Consider the following 13,842-nt stretch of genomic DNA (forward strand, 5'->3'; position numbering starts at 1 on the left):
ATCACCTGAACATCTATATTAAAAAAAGAAAGATATTTTACCTAAAAATGTCCTAAGTATTCACACCCCATTGTAAAGGACATTAGGCAGCAAATTAGTATGCCTGTCCCGGGACCTGCAAGGGAGCGGGCCTCATGCACACTCATGTTATTTCCCTATTCATTGTAAGGAAGTTTACTATGAAATCTCATGAGATCACAGTAACACAGTTCATGACCTCAGCACTGCTGATGCTAATTGGCTACTGTTTATTTGTTCCTTTTTAAAAAAAAAAAAAAAAAAAAAACTTTTTACAGAACACTTACTCTGGTGAGCTGACGATATTTTGAGATAAAATACCTTCCTTTTTTACATAGAGTTGTTTAGGTGATATTTTCCTGTCAGCTTTTTACAGTTATGCTGCATCACTTTCAATTTATTAAGCATATAAGTATTATGTCCCTTTAATCTTTATTAATTTAAATTTAACGTTTTTTCAGTGTGGTAACCATCTACATGCAGGGAAGGAGCTCTCAAGGACAAAGGTCAGTTAGACACACAGGCTTACTAATATAAATAACTTTATGCTTTGACGTGAATTTATATTATAATCCTGTTTGATAATAGAGTGCACAAAAACTTTACACAAAAATATATATAATAGTAAAAACCACAAAACATGATATTAAAAACATTATTGAATATCACAATATGTTAATGAATGTAAAACAGAAAGGAGACTAGCAATACCCAACTGACCACAGACCTCATCAGAAGTGCAGATGAGAAAATGTCTGCTCAGTATCATATAGGAGATCAAGGCAATTTCCCACTGTGTATCTAAAGCCAGCAACTGAAAAAGAACACAGGTGCAATATCAAAACATTGCATGTAGCAACACCCAATTGACCACAGTCCTCATTAAAACACATATAGTATAGTAATAGAGGTCTATGCTAACTCTTACTACATTATACAGACCAACAGAATGTGGAGCAATGAAAAGCACAGAAAATAGTGGGATCAAAATTCTTGCAGTCATTCACATGGCTCAAACCTCAGGCAGCACAGAATAGAACCGGATACCACAAAGCCACAGTTACATGCCATAGCACAACTGCCCGGTGTAAGCTCGAAACTTAACACTGACGTGAACATAGGGCAAGGAGATATATCATCATACACCTCTGCTGATGCCGGGTCACGGGATTCTCATGTCTCCTTGCCCTATGTTCACAGCAGTGTTAAGTTTGCGCTTACACCGGGCAGTTGTGCTGTGGAGTGTAACTGTTGCTTCATTGTATCTGCGAATTTGTGCGGCGCGTTGATGATTATCCAGCTCTTTTCTGTGCTGCCTGAGGTTTGAGCCCTGTGAATGACTGGAAGTATTTTGATCCCACTATATGCTGTGCTCTTTTATGTGTTCCGTTCTGATGATGCTGTAATCTATCAGAACTAATTTGTGGGAAAGCTTCTCTGGAAGAAATCCAAGACAGCTTGTATTTAATCAGAAGCACACACAGCTTTATATGTTATGCATATGTGGAAAAAATATGCATTAATTTAATAAACAATGCTATGGCTGTTCTGGCTAAATGAGCATTATAGCTCAAGTCCTGGTCTACTGATATGGTGTCTAAGAACAGGCTGCTATCTCTCCCTTTTTAGGGAAAGATTTTGTTTGGACCAGGCCAAGCTGCAATTATTGCTACAATTACTGGAGGTAAGGGTGCTTTCCTGCCACAAGATAAATCGTCTGATGGCAGAATTAAGTCTGCAGGAAGCTTTCAGTCCTTTTGACAATCTAAGACCTGCTCCTCTCTACTCAGACAGCAGGCTCAACTAAATCCTCTTGGAATCCTAATACTGCCTGGTCTAAATCCACACAAGCCAAGAAGCCCACCCCAGCCTCAAAAGTCAGCATGAAGGTGCTGCCCCTATTTCAGATGAAGCTCTGGTAAGGGACAGATCAGATTGAATTGACTATTTTAAGAGTCTTGTTAAAGGTCAGTTCAGGACCCTTGGGTATTGGAAATAATTTCTCAGGGGTACCTTATAGGTTTTCAATCAAAGCCTATTTTAGGAATATTCCTACTGTCTCTGAGTTCCTTGAGATCCCTTGAAGATCACAGCTTTTCTGGCTTGTGTAAAGAACTTGTAGATCATGGGAGTACTCCCTTCTGTTTGAGTTTCACAAATAAACTAAGGGTTCTTTTCCAACCTTTTTCATTGTCCATAGAAGGAAGCTATCTTTCGGCCTATTTTGGATCTCGAAATTCTAAACAAGTTTCTTAAAGTGACAACAAATACCATAGTATCACAAAAGAAAAAATGTGAAATAAATGTGATAAAATTACAAGATAGAGGTGATAAATAGTGACACAAATATATAATAAAGCATGAACGTGTGTGTAAAGTTAATTATATGAACTTTACACACACGTTCATGCTTTAAGAAACTTGACACAAATATATAATAAAGCATGAACGTGTGTGTAAAGTTCATATAATTAACTTTACACACACGTTCATGCTTTATTATATATTTGTGTCACTATTTATCACCTCTATCTTGTAATTTTATCACATTTATTTCGCATTTTTTCGCATTTTGAAAATTAGCACTTTAAGAAACTTGACACAAATATATAATAAAGTGCGAATTTTCAAAATGGAGCCAATTTGCACTATACTTCCTTTAGTGCAAGAGGGTTCAGTTTATGTCTACCATCAAATTTAAAGATTTATATATTGCTAATCACAGTGTTCATCTCAGGTTCTTGAGATTTGCCTTTTTCAACAGTCATTATCAGTTTATGGATATGCTTGTGCAGGCACAATCTCTTCAACTGGCATTATAACACACACAAGCAGTCTTTCAGCTGCTTTGTAGTCAAAGATGGAAAATGCACCTACCAAAGAGTTCCTTGACACCTCAGACCTGGGTATCCTTCCTAGGATCTACAATTGACTCAGTGACTATGAGACTTTCTCTAACAGAACAGCACATAATCAATCTGCAACAGGCCAGTGCTCAACTCCAACTCAATCCTCTTCCTACTGTTGTTTAAAGATAGAAGCTGTTGGCCTCTTGGTCACTGCCTTAGATGCAGTTCCATTTGCCAGATTTCATCTGTGGCCTCGTCAATTAAGGATGCTGCAGAAGTGGAACCACAATTACAAGGATCTGTCTCAGAATATCCTGTTGGACCACAAGATGAGACATACTTTGACATGGTGGCAGACTCACAAATAACTTGTTCAAGAGGCCTCCTTACTTTGGCCAGCATAGAATGTGATCATTGCAGATGCCAGGCTGAAGGGTTCGGGTGCAGTCTTGTGGTCTCATAGAGCACAACACGTCTGGTCCTTTCGGGAGGCTAGGTTACCAATAAATATTCTGGAACTCCATGCAATCTTTATGCTGCTTGAGTTGGCCCAACCTCCGGCAAGAATCCTTTCTTCATTTCCAATCAAACAATGTCACAACAATGACTTACATCAATCACCATAGCAGAACTCAAAGTTATCTTGGGATGAAAGAAGTATCTTGCATTCTCATGTGGGTAGAATGTCATCATTGCAGCCATTTACATCACGGGTGTGAACAAATGGGAGGCAAACTTTCCAAGCTGCCAATACCTTCACCTGGGGGAATAGTCTCTGAACCAGGGGGGGGTATTTGACCAAATAATGGGATGCTGGAGTCTGTCAGAGATAGATCTTATGGCCTCTCACTTGAATCACAAGCTGTTGGGTCTCAGAATCTTCAGGTGGATCTACTAGATGCACTATTTGCTCTCTAGCCATTCAAGCTAATGTATATCTTTCCTCCTTTTGTATTGCTGTAAAGGGTGATAGCCAGAATCAAACAAGAATGGGATTCAGTCATTCTCATTGCTCCAGCTTCGCCTCGCAGGACTTGGTAAACAGATCTGATTCCAATATCCTTGTATTTACCTTGGTGGCTTTCTCTCGGAAAGGACCTTTTTTCTCAAGGTCCTTTGTTCTATCAGGATCTCGAAACTCGAAATTTGACAACCTTGCAATTTAATGCCTATTGCTCTCCCAAAGAGGATTATCTGATAAGGTAATTGATACCTTGATTCAAACCAGAAAACCTATCACCAGGCATATATGTCACAAGGTGTGGAAAACCTTTTTATCTTTATATTTTTGCAAAGCATATTGTTGGAATTAATTTCAGATAGAGTTCTCAAGTTTATACAGGATGGTCTGGAGAAAGGCTTATCGGACAGTTCTGTTAAAGACTTAGATTTCAGCCTTATTCATATTGTATTACAAGAAAATTGCCATAATATCCAGAACTTTGATCAGGATTAAATCTTAAATCAGGATTAGACCAGTTATTTGACCAGTTTCTCCGGGTTTTGAGGGCCCATCAAACTCCTCCATTTGAACCCATGTATGGTTTAGACCTTCAGTTGTTATCTTGTAAGGTTCTCTTTCTCCAGGCCATTTCCTCAGCCAGGAGATTTTCTGAGATTTCTGCTCTATCTTGCAAACCTCCTTTTCTGATTTTTTATCAGGATAATGCTGTCAACTGGTCACATCCTGTGAGTAAAAGAACACAACAAGGAATTTCTTCCTTTAAATACCAACAAAACTGTATTACAATGTAGACACTGTGCACAATTATGGTTACCAAACCAGAATAGTGATTAAATTAAACACCCTTTATTAAGATCTATTCAATGGTTGGTTGATTTCTCAAAAGAAAAATTAGAAAAAAACAACACATCATAGTATTGCAATTCTTCAGTTACAATTCTTTAAGATGAGAGCATCATAGCTTCATAAAACATTTATTATAACAAATTTTTAAAAACAAAACAAGGTATCTTTTACCACTAATCAGAGATAGTTTACCGGAAATGATTATACCAACTCCGCTCATTGTGGGATATACAACTGAGAAACCATGCCGCAGTCCCATGTATAATTACAGTGTCCCAGTGTCACTTACAATGTATACCGGCTTTTCCTCTCCTCGTGGTTTACACCTTGTGATAGATTCGACTTACATTTCTCCACTGTATGCTGCTTTTTCAAGGATGATTTTTTTCTGGATTCCCTTTTGGGCGGAGTCCTATATTTTGATATCCAAAGACGGCATATGCAAAAATAAACAGAACAATTGTGATACAATAATTTATCTTAACGGATGTATAAACTTAAACTCCAATTGCATTTAAAAGTTTTAATTTTAATATCGATCAAAACATTTCTTAAAGACCAAAATTGCATAAAACAATTATAGTTCCTTAATGGATGGATGTTCTTTAACCATATATTTTCTCCATTAATTACATATACATATACATAAATGTTCTCTTATAAATCTAATTTTCTATTTAACACAAAAATATTTAAACAATTTTTTTACACGTTTTGCATAAAGATTTAATTGAAAATTAGATTTGGGAAAATGTATGTATGTGAAGAAAATGTATGGATTCGAAAAGTGTATCTGGTTGCTGGTAAGACTCACACTGAGTGCATTACTGCTTGTTCCACTAGAGCAGTTGCAGGTTCTTGGGCCTTCAGGAATGAGACTTCGATAGACCAGATATGCATGGGGGGTACTTGGTCTTCATTACATAATTTTACAAAATTTTACCTCTTTAAGGCTTCTTTTGGCGGGAAACTTCTGCGGTCCACAATGACTGATCCGTAACATACCTGTTGTCCCTCCCTATTTTATAGTTGTCTTGTGGACTTCACTGCTTAGGTATAGGATCCCACATGTGATATCTTGTGGACTCTCACCATCTTATGAAAGAAGAAAAATGTATACTTACCTGATAAATTCATTTTTTTCACGATGGCGAGTCTACGAGCCCAGCCCTTTCTTTACACAGCTTGTCGCAGTACTTGTTTTGCACTTAATTTTCCCTGTCTTGCCTTTCCTGCTTTTCTGTTTCCCTCCATCTACTTGGCCACACTTATGACTGAGCAAATATGAAAAAGTGTGAGGGATTAAAGCTCTAGAATTATGGAATTTTGTTTTTAAATTTACACAGAATAGTAATTAAAATCCCTGAACCACATCACCACCTGTATTAAAAAAAGAAAAACCTGCATTCACTTAAAGAGACTTAAAACCCAAATTCAGATAGAGCATAGAATAACAACTCTCCAAATTTACTTCTCTTGTCAGCTGTGCTACATTCTCTTGGTGTTCTTTGTTGAAAGTGCAGCAATGCACTCCTGGGAGCTAGCTGGACATATCTGGTGGCCCAATGACAAGAGCCATATACTGTATATGCAGCCACCAATTACAAGCTAGCTCCCAGGAGTGCATTGCTGCTATTGAACCTACCTAGGTATGCTTTTAAACAAAGCATACCAAGAGAACGAAACAATAGAAGTAAATTGGAAAGTTATTTAAAACTACACGCTCTATTTGAGTCATGAAAGTAAAATAAAAGCTTTTAATATTGGGAAGCTTTGTGATGTATATTTTTGTTATTAAGCTAATGTGCCATCTAGTGGTTATTTAAATGTTAAAGTTTAAAATGATGACAGAAGAAGCAAATGGTCACAATAGCTACCCAGTAGGGATGTGAAACCCAAAATTTTCCTTTTATGATTCAGATTGAGAATGCAATTTTAAGCAACCCTCCAATTTACTTCTAATTTGCTTCATTCTCTTAGTATCATGTGTTGATGAAACAGCAATGCACTGCTGGGAGCTAGCTGAACACAGGTGAGCCAATAACACAAGGCATGTATGTGCAACCACCAGCAACTCCTGAACCTACATAGGCATACTTTTCAATAATTAATACCAAGAGAACAAAACAAATTAGATAATAAAAGTAAATTGGGAAATTGTTTGCAATCACATGCTTTATCTGAATCATGAAAGAAAAAATGTGTCTCATGTCCCTTTAAGTGAATGTAGTTTTTAAGTGGTAATGTGGTTCACAGGTGTTAATGATCTTTATTAGTATTCTGTGTAAGTTTAAAAAGAGCAATGGACATTGCATATATCACACAGCATGACTAAAGGCGGAACCTAAAACGTTGCTGCTTCTTTATTGTCCCAAGGCTGTAATAAAGGTTGAAGACAATGGGGGGGGGGGGGGGTGTAAATGTTTCTTGTCTTGGTTTACCACTATCTAAATAATGTATTATTATACTTTATATTCCGCAGCGCTGTCCATGGGTACAATTAATTTAAATGGAATTCATTTGTTACTGAGTGGGGTGGTAGGCTTTCCTGAACAAAAATGTCTTTAGTGAGTGTTTAAAAGAAGGCAGATTAGGGAAAAGTCTGACAGCATGAGAGAGTCCCAGAGGGAAGGTGCTGCTTGCGAGAAGACCTGTGGTCTAGTATGGGAATCGAAGAGGCAAGGAGCAGGTCATTGTTGGATCTTAGTGGGATGGACGGAAGTATATTTGTTGATTGTTGGGGATAGGTAATGGGGAGCAGCACTGGTAAGTACCTTGTAGGTCAGGGTGAGAATTTTGAATTGAATTCTGCTGTGAATAGGGAGCAAGTGAAGGGACTCGCTGAGAGGTGCAGCGGATACAGAGTGACAAGAGAGGTGGATAAGCCTGGCAGAGGCATTTAGGATGGATTGAAAGGGGGGAGATGCGGGAAAGAGGAAAGCCAGTGAGTAGGTTATTGCAGTAGTCAAGTGAGGAAATTACAAGGGAGTGGATTATTTGCTTTGTGGTGTCAGCGCTCAGAAACAGACGAATTGTGGAAATATTGCGTAGGTGGTTACAGCAGGATAAAGAGTGCATTTGGATGTGGGGGATGAAGGACAGATTGGAGTCAAGTGTAACTCCGAGGCAGCAGGTGATGGGGAGATAGTGATGTTGTCAACGGGGATTGAAAAATCAGGAATTGGAATAGAGCTAGAGGGGGGATTAGAAGGAGATCAGTCGTGACATATTAATCTTTAGGTGGTGAGAGGCCATCCAGGAAGAAATGCTGAATAAGCAGTTGCTGAGAAAGGATAGAGGGAGAGAGAGCAGGGTTGGAGATGTAGATCTGGGTGTCATCAGCATAGAGGTGATATTTGAAGCCATAGCTGTTGATAAGAGTAGAAGACCCAGTACAGAGCCTTGAGGTTCTCCAACAGACAGAGGCATTGAAGAGGAGGAGTTGCCAGCAAATGACACAGAAAAGGAACTGTGAGAAAGATAAGAGTGGATCCAAACGGGAGCAGTGTCACAGAGACCAAGAGAACTGAGAGTCTGTAGGAGGAGGGGGTGGTCAACTGTGTCGAGGCAGCTGAGAGGTCAAAAAAGATAAGTAAAGAGTAGTGGTCATTACTTTTAGCAGAAAGGAGATCTTCAGTAACCTTGGTGAGGACACTTTCAGTTGAGTGCTGGGGCAGAAGCCAGATAGCAGGGGGTCAAGCAAGGAGATGGAGGACTGGAAGTGGGTTAGGTGGTTGTAAACTAGTTTTTCCAGGAGTTTTAGAATTTTACTGCAGTTTCTCTTTAATAAGCTTAAAGAAGATTTAAAAAAAAAAACAAGAGTGAGCTCTATATAATCAATGGTTGTGTTCAAACTATATTAATTTTAATTCTATATTTAGGAGCTCCCCAAATACATGCGTGGCTATCACCTATGCTCTGTGGAGGATGCTGTTTATTTAGCTGGGCTGATATACAAAGTACAGCACGATAATGATCGCACCCAATTTGCCACCATCAACAAGACCCTACGAGAATTTGTACCTGAGTATCTACTGCGCCTAAGTACACCAGAGGAATGGAAGAAGGTACCATTATAATGTATAAGAACCATTTTTTTATTATTATTTTTTGCAAGCTGAAACCTAGTAATTGCATGATTAATATTTTACACAGGTAATATCATGATGCTTGCTAATCATGGCTGTACCTGACTTTAATTTTTAGGTTTAAGCCACGATTTGGTTTCTTTAATGTCAGCTATTATTATTATTAACAGGTATTTGTAGAGCTGGTATCCAGAAACCACTTTGGTTCCTTTGAGCTTCATATGGTGGTTGTATTAATTTTTCTGGTGATGTCCACCAAGGTGTTTTTGGTGAATAATGCATACCAATGAACAACATGCTGGCATATCCTGTAAAGTTTGTATGTCTTGGCTTCCCTTATGTATACTATTTTCTGTGATATCCTTGGTTTATTTTTATTATTATTTTTATTGATTTTTATTGAACAATGTAATAAACAGAGGCAAAAATATAACAACCCAATTATACAATGTCGACTTGTGATAAATCATGAATAACATAAAATAAATCATTAAAGAGCGAGAGAAAAAAAAGAGAGTTTTGCTACCATAAATTTTATAATAATTATAGAGTGAATTTCCAGTTCAAAACCATAATTCGGTCTATAAGAATGCTGTAACTTATTTATTGGCTTACAACAGCAACTACAAATAGGATCTTTCCAAGATTTAGCAGTGAACAAGAAAAAAAAAGTATTGACAAAACTCAGGCAAAGTTTATCAAAGGGACAAAATAAAAAGGAAGGAAAAAGAGGAAGTCAAAGAATAGAATAAATAAACTAAACTTGGTAAATGCTTATAAATAGTCTATACAAAATTTCTGGTTAGCAAATTCACGGCTAGATTACGAGTTGTGCGTTAGGGTAAAAAAAAGCAGCGTTAAGAGGTCCTAACGCTGCTTTTTTACGCCCGCTGGTATTACGAGTCTTGAAGGTTTAGGGTCACCACACACTTCTTTGGCCTTACCGCAAAACGACTTACGTAAACTTTGTAAAGTCTTTTTTTCTATGGGACTTCCATAGCGCCGGTATTACGAGTCTGTCCTGGGAGGCCAAAAAGTGAGCGGTAAACCCTACCCTGTCAAGAGTCCTAACGCATTTTAAAGTCAGTAGTTAAGAGTTTTATGGTACAACGCCGTAACATAAAACTCATAACTAAAGTGCTAAAAAGTACACTAACACCCATAAACTACCTATTAACCCCTAAACCGAGGCCCTCCCACATCCCAAACACTAAATTAAAATTTTGAACCCCTAATCTGCCGCTCCGGACACCGCCGCCATCTACCTTATATTTATGAACCCCTAATCTGCTGCCCCCAACATCGCTGACACCTACATTATATTTATTAACCCCTAATCTGCCACCCCAATGTAGCCGCAACCTACCTACCCTTATTAACCCCTAATCTGCCGCCCCCAACGTCGCTGCCACTATAATAAACATATTAACCCCTAAACCGCCACACTCCTGCCTCGCAAACATTAGTTAAATATTATTAACCCCTAATCTGCCATCCCTAACATTGCCGCCACCTACCTACATTTATTAACCCCTAATCTGCCGCCCCAACGTAGCCACCACTATACTAAATGTATTAACCCCTAAACCTAAGTCTAACCCTAACACCCCCTAACTTAAATATAACTACAATAAATCTAAAGAAAACTTACTATTAATAAATAATTCCTATTTAAAACTAAATACCTATAAAATAAACCCTAAACTAGCTACAATATAACTAATAGTTACATTGTAGCTAGCTTAGGGTTTATTTTTATTTTACAGGCAAGTTTGTATTTATTTTAACTAGGTAGAATAGTTACTAAATTGTTATTAACTATTTAATAACTACCTAGCTAAAATAAATACACATTGACCTGTAAAATAAAACCTAACCTAAGTTACACTAACACCGAACACTACACTATAATTAAATAAATTAACTAAATTAACAACAATTAAATAAATTAAATTAAATTAGCTAAAGTCCAAAAAATCAAACACTAAATTACAGAAAATAATAAACAAATTACAAGATTTTTAAACTAATTACACCTAATCTAATAGCCCTATCAAAATAAAAAAGCCCCCCCAAAATAAAAAAAACCCTAGCCTAAACTAAACTATCAATAGCCCTTAAAAGGGCCTTTTGCGGGGCATTGCCACAAAGAAATCAGCTCTTTTACCTGTAAAAAAAAATACAGACAAGCCCCCAACAGTAAAAACCCACCACCCACACAACCAACCCCCCAAATAAAATACTATCTAAAAAAACCTAAGCTCCCCATTGCCCTGAAAACGGCATTTGGATGGGCATTGCCCTTAAAAGGGCAGTTGGCTCTTTTGCAGCCCAAAGTCCCTAACCTAAAAATAAAACCCACCCAATACACCCTTAAAAAACCCAACACTAATCCCCTGAAGATTGACTTACAGTTTTGAAGACCGGACATCCATCCTCAAGGAAGCGGCAGAAGTCTTCATCCAACTGGGCCGAAATCCTCAACGAAGCCAGGAAAAGTCTTCATCCAAGCCGGGCGAAGTGGTCCTCCAGACGGGCAGAAGTCTTCATCCAGACGGCATCTTCTATCTTCATCCATCCGACACGGAGCAGCTCCATCTTCAAGACACGCGACGCGGAGCATCCTCTTCTTCCGACGACTAAAGACGGATGAAGGTTCCTTTAAGTGACGTCATCCAAGATGGTGTCCCTTAGATTCCGATTGGCTGATAGAATTCTATCAGCCAATCAGAATTAAGGTAGAAAAATTCCTATTGGCTGATACAATTAGTCAACAGGATTGAGCTCGCATTCTATTGGCTGTTCCAATCAGCCAATAGAATGCAAGCTCAATCCTATTGGCTGATTGCATCAGCCAATAAGATTTTTTCTACGTTAATTCTGATTGGCTGATAGAATTCTATCAGCCAATCGGAATCTAAGGGACGCCATCTTGGATGACGTCACTTAAAGGAACCTTCACTCAGTAAGAAGACTCCGGATGAAGAGGATGCTCCGCGTCAGATGTCTTGAAGATGGAGCTGCTCCGCGTCGGATGGATGAAGATAGAAGATGCCATCTGGATGAAGACTTCTGCCTGTCTGGAGGACCACTTCGCCCGGCTTGGATGAAGACTTCTCCCGGCTTCGTTGAGGACTTCGGCCCTGTTGGATGAAGACTTCTGCTGCTTCCTTGAGGATGGATGTCCGGTCTTCAGAACTGTAAGTCGATCTTCAGGGGGTTAGTGTTTTAAGGATGTATTGGGTGGGTTTTATTTTTAGGTTAGGGACTTTGGGCCGCAAAAGAGCTAACTGCCCTTTTAAGGGCAATGCCCATCCAAATGCCCTTTTAAGGGCAATGGGGAGCTTAGGTTTTTTTAGATAGTATTTTATTTGGGGGGTTGGTTGTGTGGGTGGTGGGTTTTACTGTTGGGGGGGTTGTTTGTATTTTATTTGCAGGTAAAAGAACAAAGGGCTATTGATAGTTTAGTTTAGGCTAGGGTTTTTTTTTATTTTGGGGGGCTTGTTTTTAATTTGATAGGGCTATTAGATTAGGTATAATTAGTTTAAAAATCTTGTGATTTGTTTATTATTTTCTGTAATTTAGTGGGGTTAAATTTGTACTGTAGCTAATTTAATTTATTTAATTGTTGTTAATTTAGTTAATTTATTTAATTATAGTGTAGTGTTAGGTGTTAGTGTAACTTAGGTTAGGTTTTATTTTACAGGTCAATTTGTATTTATTTTAGCTAGGTAGTAATTAAATAGTTAATAACTATTTAGTAACTATTCTACCTAGTTAAAATAAATACAAACTTGCCTGTAAAATAAAAATAAACCCTAAGATAGCTACAATGTAACTATTAGTTATATTGTATCTATCTTAGGGTTTATTTTATAGGTAAGTATTTAATTTTAAATAGGAATTAATTAGTTAATTAATTAGTTATTAATAGTAAGTTTTCTTTAGATTTATTGTAATTATATTTAAGTTAGGGTGTGTTAGGGTTAGGGTTAGACTTAGGTTTAGGGGTTATTACATTTAGTATAGTGGCGGCAGATTAGGGGTTAATAAATGTAGGTAGGTGGTGGCGATGTTAGGGACGGCAAATTAGGGGTTAATAATGTTTAACTAATGTTTGCGAGGCAGGAGTATGGCGGTTTAGGGGTTAATATGTTTATTATAGTGGCGGCGATGTTGGGGGCGGCAGATTAGGGGTTAATAAGTGTAGGTAGGTTGTGGCTACATTTTGGGGTTAATAAATATAATGTAGGTGTCGGCGATGTTGGGGGCAGCAGATTAGGGGTTCATAAGTGTAAGATTCGGGGTGTTTAGACTCAGGGTTCATGTTAGGGTGTTAGGTGTAGACATAAATTTTATTTCCCCATAGGAATCAATGGGGCTGCGTTACTGAGTTTTACGCTGCTTTTTTGCAGGTGTTAGACTTTTTCTCAGCCGGCTCTCCCCGTTGAATCCTATGGGGAAATCGTGCACGAGCACTTACGACCAGCTCACCGCTGACTTAAGCAGCGCTGGTATTGGAGTGCGGTAAGGAGCAATATTTTGCTCAACGCTCACTTCTTGCCTAATTATATAAAAACCCGTAATACCAGCGCTGCAGGTAAGTGAGCGGTGAGACAAAACTGCTCGTTAGCACCGCACAGCCTCTAACGCAAAACTCGTAATCTAGGTGTAAGAAAGTTACATGTCAGGATCCTTGGTTTAATTGTTTCAAAATAAATAAAACATACATTACAAAAGCTTCAAGTGGTTTGACAACAGTTGAGTCATTCAAAGTGGCTGAGATTCTGTTTAACACACGTTATCAATCAAGGATATCCTTAAAGGGTCAGTCATTAAACTCAAAATGTTATCCCCCATAAAATATGAATGAACATAAAACAACTTTACTACATTTAATTTAATAGCTCTATTATCTTTCTTTGGTAACTATTACTATTTAGGGTTTTAATTAATATAAGGATTTTGATAAAGTAAATTGTCTGATATTTTTAAAAGCAAAATTGTAATCTCTGCCTCATATTATATATCCCCACAATGCAATATACAGTCATTAAATTGTTTGCAAAATAGGTCT

The 13,842-nt window shown here is 37.9% G+C and overlaps 1 protein-coding gene across 1 annotated transcript in view; it reads left to right on the forward strand.

The window, feature by feature from the left end:
• Positions 1 to 13,842, forward strand: part of MYO7B (myosin VIIB) — a 355,055-nt gene that overhangs the window by 323,480 nt on the left and 17,733 nt on the right. The window contains 1 exon segment of the mRNA XM_053711560.1: positions 8,559 to 8,744. Within this exon segment, the coding sequence (XP_053567535.1) occupies positions 8,559 to 8,744 (186 nt within the window).

The sequence above is a fragment of the Bombina bombina genome, chromosome 4 (assembly GCF_027579735.1).
Source record: "Bombina bombina isolate aBomBom1 chromosome 4, aBomBom1.pri, whole genome shotgun sequence".
Lineage (NCBI taxonomy): Eukaryota > Metazoa > Chordata > Amphibia > Anura > Bombinatoridae > Bombina > Bombina bombina.